The sequence below is a fragment of the Monodelphis domestica genome, chromosome 6 (assembly GCF_027887165.1).
Source record: "Monodelphis domestica isolate mMonDom1 chromosome 6, mMonDom1.pri, whole genome shotgun sequence".
In the NCBI taxonomy this organism is placed as follows: domain Eukaryota; kingdom Metazoa; phylum Chordata; class Mammalia; order Didelphimorphia; family Didelphidae; genus Monodelphis; species Monodelphis domestica.
Window position 1 is genome coordinate 50,646,160 of NC_077232.1, and position 11,233 is coordinate 50,657,392.

At 36.9% G+C, this 11,233-nt stretch overlaps 1 protein-coding gene across 6 annotated transcripts in view; it reads right to left on the bottom strand.

The window, feature by feature from the left end:
- Positions 1-11,233, bottom strand: part of ANO3 (anoctamin 3) — a 616,473-nt gene that overhangs the window by 26,930 nt on the left and 578,310 nt on the right. For all 6 annotated transcript variants that reach the window (XM_007497186.3, XM_007497185.3, XM_056802002.1 and 3 more), the window contains 2 exons: positions 5,074-5,185; positions 4,494-4,551 (listed from right to left, as the gene is read on the bottom strand). In XM_007497186.3, the coding sequence (XP_007497248.1) occupies positions 4,494-4,551; positions 5,074-5,185 (170 nt within the window). The remainder of the gene's footprint in view (positions 1-4,493; positions 4,552-5,073; positions 5,186-11,233) is intronic.

The following is an 11,233-nucleotide window of genomic DNA, read 5'->3' on the forward strand; positions in this document are numbered from 1 at the left end:
ATCAAATAGAAGTTTTTAAGCACTTTCTATGTGCCAGGGACCATGCTAAATGCTTGAAATAAAAAGACAATCAGAAAGCCAGTTTTTACCTTCATGCTCCTTACATTCAATGGAGGAAAGATCATATCCAGAAAGGAGATGAAAAGAAAGAGGGTGGAGAGGAAAGATTCAGTCCACCCAGCCTGGACAGAAATGTGTGAGCTTCACAGGGTCACCTAAGTGTCTAAGGCAAAATCTTAAAGCATGACTTCCTAATTCCAAGTTCAGCACCCTAAGTTCTAAACCACACTCTCCCTCTACTTGTAAAGTCCTTCTTTGTAGAAATGTGAATTATAATGAATAATTCCACTTGGATTTTAGCCGGAGGAAATTCTGATAATGTGGTGTGAATCTGAGTCCCTTTCCCCAACTCTGGAAATGGTTTTAAAGGCCATTTTAAGAAATGATGGTTTCTGTTCTTCTCATGAACTTTGATCTACACTATCATCTTCTCTTCCAAGATTTAGGACTTTAAAGGGAGAAAATAATTCGGTCACAGAAAGTGCCGAAATCTCTTCTTCTAATGTCACTTGGCTGGATACTCATAGCCATACTGGGGAAAAAGTTCCTTCAAAGGTCACTCCTATTGTACAATCCTTTAAACTAGAGGCAATAAGTATTATTATCACCATTGTGCTGATGAGATAGAGGGTTTTAGATTACCCAATTTCTCCAGTTAGTAAATGGAAGGGCCCAGATGTGGACTTACTTGTTCTAGCTCCAGATCTAACGATTTTCCTTTATACCATCTTTCCCAGAGCTAGTGGCCCAAGGTTCCTGAATCCCAGTTGGGTCTTCATTCTACCATATGGCAACAAACATTGAATGGTTTATTATATTGAGAACAATCCTAAAAGGATTGGAATCAACATGAATAAGTTTCGATGGAGGTGCAATAGAAGGTAGATCTGGAGAGAACCATTCCATGAACTATTGCCCAGAAATGGTAGACTTGGATAAGTTTTGCTTGAAAACTTTGGAATAAAAGGCTCAGAAATCTGGAGGAGGGCAGGTAAGAGAAAAGTGAAGAATACAGACATGGAAAGGAAAAGGAGGGAGGAAGACAAGTCAAAGTATGCCACAGTTTTTTCTAGAACAAACACTGGCCATTCGCTTCATGGAATAGTGGGTAGAATGCTGGACCTAGAGTCAGGAAAACATAGGTTCAAATCCAACCTCAGACATTTACTAACTGTGAGATTCTGGGTAAGTTAATCTCTCTGCCTCTCTTATCAGCTATAAAAAAAAAAAGTCTCCCAGGTTTGAAGTAAGGATGGAACAAAGTAATATTTATTAAGCATTTTGCAAATCTTAAAGTGTTATCAAATGCAATCTACCATTATTGTTAATAATGATGATGATAAAAATAATAATAGTAATAACTATCAGGTCAGTGTAACAGGTTGATTGAAGGATGACTACTTGGAAGTAATGTTTGCACAACTTTAAATGGCAGAATGAGACATCTGGAAAAAATCTCTCTCCTTTTTCATCATCAAGTGCTGAGTTTGGAATCAGAAAGAATGAGATTCCTATGTCACTTCAAACACTACTTTTGTAATCCTGGGAAAGTCTCATAGTTTCCCTCAACCTCAATTTCCATGGGAAAAATAATATCTCTAGTGCAATGGCCTGGAGAGTGGGGGTCACAGCCTCTGGGGAGAGTTAGTTATGATCTTGTTTCTAGGACAAATATATTTTCGATCATTATCACTGCCCCCCTTTCCAACTCTTCACCTGCTGTGTCAGGTTGCAATCTTCTCACATCTTGACTGAGATTGACTCCTCAAGGCATTTATCACCTGAGTGTCCCAAGAGCAGCTGGGTGGGAAAATCCACCCAATCTCCCAGGATACTCTTTTGTCTGAGCCACATTATTCAACAGTTAAGTGGCGGGTAATTAATAATTGGTTAATAACTTGATCTGCTGTGAAGTTTGGACTTTTGTTTCACTTCATTTTTCCCTCACCACAGTTGTGATGAGGTTCCTTCAGAGGATGAGCTCTGGCAGTGACTCTCCCTCCCTGCCTCCTCTTAAAATTTTGGCAGGACAAAGTAAATCATACAGGATGAACCACTAGGGAGGGCTTGTGATCTGCAACATGCCTTGTTGTTTGTTGTTTTGTTTTGGTCATTTCTGAGTCTTCCTGAGCCCATTTGGGATTGTCTTGGCTGTAGTGCTTTGCCATTTCATCTAGTTTACTTATAGATGACAACACTGAGGCAGACAAGGATAAGTGACTTGCCTCGGGTCACAGCACTAATAAGTGTCTAAAGCTGGATTTGAACTCAGGAAAATGAGTCTTCCTGATTCCAAGCCCAGTGCTCCATCTACTGTGCCACCTAGCATTAGACATTCCATTCCATTATAATCTCTGTCACCCTGAACTTGTACCTCTTTCAGACATTTTTATGTCTATCACTTACCAGGTTTACAACCTACCATCCTTGACTCAAGAAGCTGATGACTTCTTTTTTAATTAAAAAAAAATCTCTGCATTCCCCTCCCTCCTTTCTCCACTCATATAGACATCGCCCTGGTTTAAGTACAAATGACCTTTTATCTAGCTCACACAGCCAGTGTTTATGAGCCAAGACTTGAATCCAAGATCTTTTAATGCTTAACCTGGCCCTTTGTTCAACATGCCACGTTTCCCATTGCATTTCTCTCATTATAAAACAGACAAACGGCCCTTTTTGAGTCCCAATTACATTTAAAATAACTTTGTCTGATTTTGTTATAATTTTACGTAGTCCTTTACATAGAACTATCCATGCTTCCATCCTAAAGAAGCACACGTGACTATAATTTTCAGGTTACTCATGGAATAAACCCTGAAATCAGATGCAATTCATAGGTTGGCATCTCTCTCTCCCTGTGCATTTCCATTCCCAACTTGACCTCTGTTAGTGGCTGGTGAGAGATAATGAACTCCGGACATCTTTTCAACTCTAAACTGGGTGAATGTTTAGTGGGCTAATCTTTCATTAGTCACAGGCATGGTTTTTCCATGCCATTAACTACAAAATATTTGTAGTCAGAGGATCCGGGAATTAATTCCAGCCGTGCCACTTACCGGCTGTGTGACTCGGGACAAATCATTTCCCTGGTCTGGGCCTTAGTTTCCTGATCTATAAAATGAAGGTGTTGGGTGAGATGACCTCTTGGGTTTCTTCCTTTGGCTCCGAAATTATGAAGTCGTTTTGGAGTTTTGCAGCAAAACCACAAAGAAGTGTCCTTGGGGCTGGTTCTCGATATCACAATCATCTCTGAGGAATTGGGGGGATTGGTTGTGGCAAGTTCTTCCCGAGGATTCTGGTCCCTTTTAGGAGGAATCTAGAACACCTGCATAAAACCCAGCCTCACTCAGATGGCTTCAGGGAACTGTTTTTATCTTTAGTTCTGGAGATGTGCAACAGGACACTTACACTAGAGAGAGGTTAATTGAAGTGGCTCAAAAAATCTAGAAAAACCTGTTGTACTTTAAAGGTTGATGCCTACCAGTCAAAATAGCTGTTTATTTTCCATAGGTTCTTGGAATGGCATTAGAAATTCTGCTCTCCCTCAGGGACTCCCTAGTATGGAAGCTATTAATGGATATTGAGGAGCTTTCTTGAGGTCACATAGGGTTCTCTGCCTTCTTCTCAGAAAAGCACCTGGGGTCTCTAAATTGTTCTTGATTCTACCATTAGGTCCAGAAAGAGTATGAATAAGAGTCATGGGACCCGTGTTCAAATCCTTTCTCTGATTCTTAACCCCTATGTGATTATAGATAAATCACTCTCCCTTTGGAGGATGGGAGACTCAGTTTCTTCATCTCTTTAATGAAAGGGCCAGTCTCAGTTCACACTGAGGTTCCTTCTAGCTCTAAACCTCTGGAGGTCAGAGATCTATTTTACCTCCTGGTATGTGTTTCCCCCCAGGGTACACTTTGATGAACAAATGCCAGAAGGTCTAGCGTACTCTGGGGCTGTAATGGGCACGTATTTATAATAATAACTCACATTTATAGAGATTTAAGACTTAAGCTCAAAGGATCAGATATTTGGAGCTAGAAAGGATCTCATAGGTCAACTAGTCCAACCTTCTTATTTTACAAATGAGGAGACAGAGGCTTGGGGAGATTAAATGTCTTGGCCAAGGTTACTCAGGTACAAGTGGCTGAAATAGGAGATGAGGTCTTTTCTTCCAATGTTCTTGTGAGATAATTAGCATAAAGATTATTATCAGTTTTATTACTGGAAAATGGAAGATAAAAGAGATTAAGTAAATTGTGTATATACAACCACCTAGTTAGGAACTGTCAGAGCTGGGATTCGAACCCAGATATCTTGAACCCCAAATTTACTACTGTGTGCCATTCTATCTCTCCATTTATAATTCTGTAGCTCTTTTTTCTCATCTCAGTCATACATGTCACGCTCATCTCATCTATATATACAGAGATACTCACTTCTTCCAATCTCCATCTGTCGAAAAGTTTATTATATTTTCCTGGACGTCCTGAAAACCTATAAAGAGATAATTTCCAATTCATTAGAATTCATTGGGGATTCAATAGAGGCTACCGCTAATAAGAAGAAATAGAGATTAAAGAAAAAAGTTTATTGGCAAAAAATACTCCCCAAATGTTTTATTTTGGCCTTGTTTGTATCAATCAATCAATAAACCAATATGTAATTACAGTAAAAATAACAATACTAGTAGTAACAGTAACAGCAACAACAAGACTGGCTTCTAGATTGATATATTGTGCACCTGGTGATATGACAGGCATTTGTTAAACAAATAACAATGAACAATTCAATTCCTGCTTGCAGGGATGAACACAAAGAAAGACACATGAATGGAAAAGAGTACACATATGTAACACTTCTTGATTTCCAATTCCAAGCACTGGCTTACTCCTGACACAAATGGGGCGTTTTATTATAGAAAAGAAAAGGGCATTTTTGGAGGGGTAATGGTGGGAGTAGGGGGAGGAAAGAGACTTTGCTCTGGCAAGAACCCCTGGGTGTCTAGAGGTGACTTACCTTCCCAAGAAAAATGCAATGTAGAAGATGGAGCTGTTCAAGTTGACAAACTGAAATAGGAACATCTTCAAGGCATAGCTGTTCTCCCATTCCAATTCTGTTCGAGGCTGTTCTAAAAGGAATAGCAGAGGAGGGGTTACATATACTAATCATGGCATATGTCACATGTTAGAATTTTCATCATCACTGAATTAGAAGTGGCCTTCAAAGCCATTTAGTTGAACTCTCAAGTGAGGTATAAATCTCTTTTAAGGCACCCCTCGTAGGTAATCTTCTAGTCTCTATCTGAATAACCAGTGGCTGATGATGATCTAAAATATCTTGGTGTAACGTTGGGCCACTCTCATTGTTATCTATACTCTACTCATTTTTATTTATTTATTTATTTTATTTGGTCTGTACCTGTGATTATATCAATGTGGGGAACTGCTGGTATGGAAGTTCCTTCCATTAATATTGATTATCATCTCTTTGTTAACTTATACTGTTAGAAAGTTCCCTGGGACACTGAGAGGTTAAGACATTTGCCCATTGTCACAAAACCAACATGTGTCAAAGGGAGAACTTAAGTCATCTTGACTCCAAGACTGGCTCTCTACCCAGTTCATACTGTCTCATATCTCTTTTATAAAAGAAAAATCCCTAATAAACATCAAAAATTTCATGCCTATATAGAAAGATCAGAAAAAGTGAATTCTATATGAAACTGAAACTTTCTATTGTATGTATTTTGCTTTTAAAAAGGACATGTGTGCATATATTAATTCAATATGTTAATTTCAAAGCTATCTTGTTTTTCTGTTCTTCTTTCCCAACCTAAATATTTTTATACTGAAGCAAAATCTGCATTCTGGTAATGTCTATCCATTGTACCTATGGATGAGCATAACAAGTCTAATTCTTTTTCATGTGATAATCTTTCAAATATTTGAAGGCCTTCATGTTCCTTTCCCCAAATTGCTTTAGCAATGGTCCAATAACAAACAAACAACCATTTTCCTCCTTCAGGATAAAGCCAAGTGAATTTTAAACCTCTTTGTTACATTTTCCTTAAGGCAATATCTAAGTGAATGCCCCGGGTTTGATGGCTCTTTCATGGAAGAATTCTACCATCAATGTCCTCAGAAAATGATTTTACTGTTAAATATTTATCTATCACCCTTTGCAGGCATACAGGTTACCATTCTACTAAAGCTCTATCCTTTTAAAAACATAGCTAAATAGAAAAGGCCTCACAACAAGAAGTCTTCCAGACTGTCATTTTTTTTTTTGGAGGGGGGAGTTTCAATTTTCCTTCTCTGCATGTTCTAAGGAAAAATCCATTTATGAGCATTATAATAGGCCCAAGATCAGCCAATCACAGAATTAGAAACTGATTATGAAACTACAAGAAAGAAAGAGAGAGAGAAAGAGAGAGAAAGAAGGAAGGAAGGAAGGAAAGAAGGAAGGAAGGAAGGAAGGAAGGAAGGAAGGAAGGAAGGAAGGAAGGAAGGAAGGAAGGAAGGAAGGAAGGAAGGAAGGAAGGAAGGAAGGAAGGAAGGAAGGAAGGAAGGAAGGAAGGAAGGAAGGAAGGAAGGAAGGAAGGAAGGAAGGAAGGAAGGAAGGAAGGAAGGAAGGAAGGAAGGAAGGAAGGAAGAAAGAAAGAAAGAAAGAAAGAAAGAAAGAAAGAAAGAAAGAAAGAAAGAAAGAAAGAAAGAAAGAAAGAAAGAAAGAAAGAAAGAAAGGAAGGAAGGAAGGAAGGAAGGAAGGAAGGAAGGAAGGAAGCATGAAAGGAAAAAGTAGGAAAGAAAGAAAGAAGGAAGGAAGGAAAGAAAGAAAGAAAGAAAGAAAGAAAGAAAGAGAAAGCAGGAAAGGAAAAAATAGGAAAGGAAGAAAGTAGGAAAGGAAGAAGAAAAAAGAAAGAAAGAAGAAAGAAAGAAAGAAAGAAAGAACAAAAGAAACAAAGAAACAAACAAAGAAAGAGAAAGCAGGAAAGGAAAAAGTAGGAAAGGAAGAAAGTAGGAAAGGAAGAAGAAAGAAAGAAAAGTAAGGAAGAAAGAAAGAAAAAGAGAAAGTAGGAAAGGAAAAAATAGGAAAGGAAGAAAGTAGGAAAGGAAGAAGAAAAAAGAAAGAGCAAAAGACAGAAAGAAAGAAGAAAGAAAGAGCAAAAGAAAGAAAACAAAAGAAAGAAAGAACAAAAGAAAGAAAAAAAGAAAGAAGAAAGAAACACCTAGCTCTGTGACCCTGGGCAAGTCATTAGTCTTTTAAATGACCCAGGCAACTCTAAGACTGGAAATTGCTGAGTAGATGCCAGTATGCACTGCTGGAAGGATTTTCATCATTGCTTGTAAAATATGCCATTAAAATTTCAGATCTAGCTTGTCTCAAAGATTGTTTTTCTTTTTAAATTCAGCATCAAAAAAACACAAGAAAGAAAAAAAGGAAGGGAAAAAAAACATACAAAAAAACAACCCACATAGAGAAACTCACTGAATTTGAACTCAGGTGGCTTCATCTCAAATTCTTTCTCTACTCATGTACAAAGGTCAAAACACTTGATCTCTATGAGTCTCATTTTCCTCAAGCATAAAATAATAGGCTTGAATAAAATGACTTGAGGGGTCCTCTCCAGTTATCAGTCCTATGAACCAAAAGCTCAAGAGGACATACAATACTCTACCCTCTATATTTAGCACAGCTCTATTAAAGAGTATGGGTGTATTTTTCTCAGTGTATCATCAGTCTTCACAGAGCTTTTTCAGTGGAAAGAAGTAAAGGTGAAAGGTTGAGTATCAGTAAAACTGGAGGTTCTTAGCATCTATTTCTACTGGCTGCCTCAGGTGGGGAGAAGAGCAAAGGTAGGGAATAAATGTGGTTTTCTTTTATCTAAAATAAAGAGGTTCATCTAGATCTAGTACTAAAAGTCTTTCTGGAAATTATGTAATTTTGTTTCTCTGATGCTAGTGGAAGGCATTGTGCCATCATGGATGGGGAGCAATTCTCAAAGTCAGAAGTCATCTCAGTTCAAATCTCACCTCTTGCTCACTAGGAACCCGTGTAAATAGCTTCCAACTTATCACTTTCAGAATGGGGAAAGAAATACCTATAGTAGTTGTCTTATAGGGTTGTACTTAGTAAGATAATACAGGGAGTCTTCAAAGAAGACAAAGTATACACACAGGCACATATATATATTTTACTTATAAATATTTTACTGATATATATCTTGGGGCAGTTTGGTGGCACATAATGCACCAGGCTTTGAATCAGACAGATTATCTTCATGAGTTCAAATAGAGCTTCAGACACTTACTAGCTATGTGACTCTGGGCAAGTCACTTAACCCTGTTTTCCTTAGTTTCCTCATATGTAAAATGAACTGGAAAAGGAAATGGCAAACCACTCCAATATCTCTGGCAAAAAACCCCCAATGGGGTGGTAAAAAGTCAAAGTGACTTAAAAACAAACAAACAACAATATTTGCACACACCTATATATATGTATACACAAGGCATATACATATATATGCACACACATACACATGCTTGTATATTCATGTACGTTCATTCTATACAATGTATATATTGGCAAATATACATATTACATATCTAAGCATCAATAAAATAAAAGAAAATTAAAAAAGAAAGAGTATCATACTTGGAGTCAGTAGTCTTGAATTTTATTGATAGTTGGATTGATTAATTTTCTGTGATCTTTGGAAAAGTAACCCATTTCCCTTCTCTGAAATTCTCTGTCTTTACTTGAGGGAGGTGGATGTTATCTAAAGATGTTTCAGGTCTAGACTTATAATTCTAATATCTTTATTTATTTATTTAGAATATTTTTCCATGGTTACATGACTCATGATTCCCCCTCCTGAAGCTGACAAGCAGTTCCTCTGGGTAATAGATGTATCATTGTTCAAAACCTATTTCCATGGTATTCATATTTGCAGTAGAGTGATCTTTTAACATGAAAACCCCAGTCATATGCCCATTGAACCATGTGATCAATCATGTGTTTTTCTTCTGTATTTCTGCTCCCACAATTCTTTCTCTGGATGGGCATAGCATTCTTTCTCCTAAGTTCCTCTAGATTGTCCTGGATCATTGCATTGCTGCTAGTAGAAAATTCTATTATGTTTGATTGTACCACAGTATTATCAGTCACTGTGTACAATATTCTCCTGGTTCTGCTCCTTTCACTCTGCATCAATTCCTGGAGGTTGTTCCAGTTCACATGGAATTCCTCCAGTTCATTATTCCTTTGAGCACAATAGTATTCCATCACCAAAAGATGCCACAATTTGTTCAGCCATTCCCCAATTGAAGGGCATCCCTGCATTTTCCAATTTTTCGCCACCACAAAGAGTACAACTATGAATATTCTTGTACAAGTCTTTTTCCTTATTATCTTTTTGGGGTATAAACCCAGCAGTGGTATAGATGGATCAAAAGGCAAATAGTCTTTTAAAACACTTTGGGCAGAGTTCCAAATTATCCTACAGAATAGTTGGATCAATTCACAACTCTACCAGCAATGTATTAGTGTTCTAATTTTGCCACATCCCCTCCAACATTTATCAATTTTTTTTGCTACCATATTGATCAGTCTGCTAGGTGTGAGGTGGTACCTCAGAGTTGTTTTTATTTGCATTTCTATAATCAGAATGGATTTAGAACACTTTTTTCATGTGATTTAGTTCTGATTTCTTCATGTGAAAACTGCTTATTCATGTTTCTTGACCATTTGTCAATTGGAAAATGGCTTGATTTTTTGTAAATTTGTCTTAGTTCCTTGTATATTTGGGAAATTAAACCTTTGTCAGAGGGTTTTGTTATAATTTTTTCCCAGTAAGTTGCTTTTTTTCTAATTTTGGTTGCATTGGTTTTGTTTGTATGAAAACTTTTAATTTGATATAATCAAAGTCATTCATTTTACATTTTGTAATGTTCTCTATCTCTTGGTTTGTCTTAAATTCATTCCTTTCCCACAGATCTGACAGGTATACTCTTCTATGTTCACCTAATTTATTCATGATTTCATTCTTTATATTTAAATCATTTACCAGTTTTGAATTTATCTTGGTGTAGGGTGTAAGATATTGATCTAAATGTAATTTTTCCCATTCTATTTTCCAATTTTTCCAGCAGTTTTTGTCAAATAGTGAGTTCTTGTCCCCAAAGCTGGAATCTCTGGGTTTATCATACACTATCTTGCTGAGGTCATTTACCCCAAGTCTATTCCATTGATCCTCCCTTCTGTCCCTTAGCCAGCACCATATTGTTTTGATGACCACTGCTTTATAGTATAGTTTGAGATCTGGTACTGCTAGGCCCCCCTCCTTCACACTTTTATTTCCATTATTTCTCTCAATATACTTGATCTTTTGTTCTTCCAAATGAACTTTGTTATAATTTTTTTCTAATTCTATGAAAAAGTTTTTTGGTAGTTTGATAGGTATGGCACTGAAAAAAGTAGATTAATTTGGGTAGGATTGTCATTTTTATTATATTAGCTTGTCCTACCAAGGAACAGTTAATGTTTTTCCAATTATTTAGATCCAGTTTTAATTGTGTGAAAAGTGTTTTGTAGTTGTGTTCATATAATTCTGGTCTATGTCTCTGCAGATAGATTCCTAAATATTTTACAATGTCTAGATTTTAAAAGGAGTTTCTTTTTCTAACTCCTACTGCTGAATTTTGTTGGAAGTGTACAGAAATACTGATGATTTATATGGGTTTATCTTGAACCCTGAAGATTCTAAGATTTTTAAGAGCTTGCTAATAAGTACCTTTGTTTTCTGACTTATCCTACTCTAAAATTACTGGAATTCTTATTTTCATTGTTGTTATTTTTTGTGGTATTTTTATTTAGTTTCAAACATAACACATTATATAATAACTATTTAAAATACTCATGGAAGGGAATTTATTTAGTTTTCAATATAACACAGCATTAAATAGTAATTATTTAAAATAAGTATTCCATTTGAGTGAATCATTGCCAGAAAGCTGAGGTTCAAGGGAGAAGAATTTGCCACTTTCACAGGCATCTGTGACTTTCATAATCCTTGAGGGTAGAGGAGATGTCCATGGATTGGGAGAGCAGAGTAGCTGTGCTCTTGGCCAGACTCCTGGCCAAGGAGTCCTCAAAAGAGTATTGATGATCCTTGTCTGGT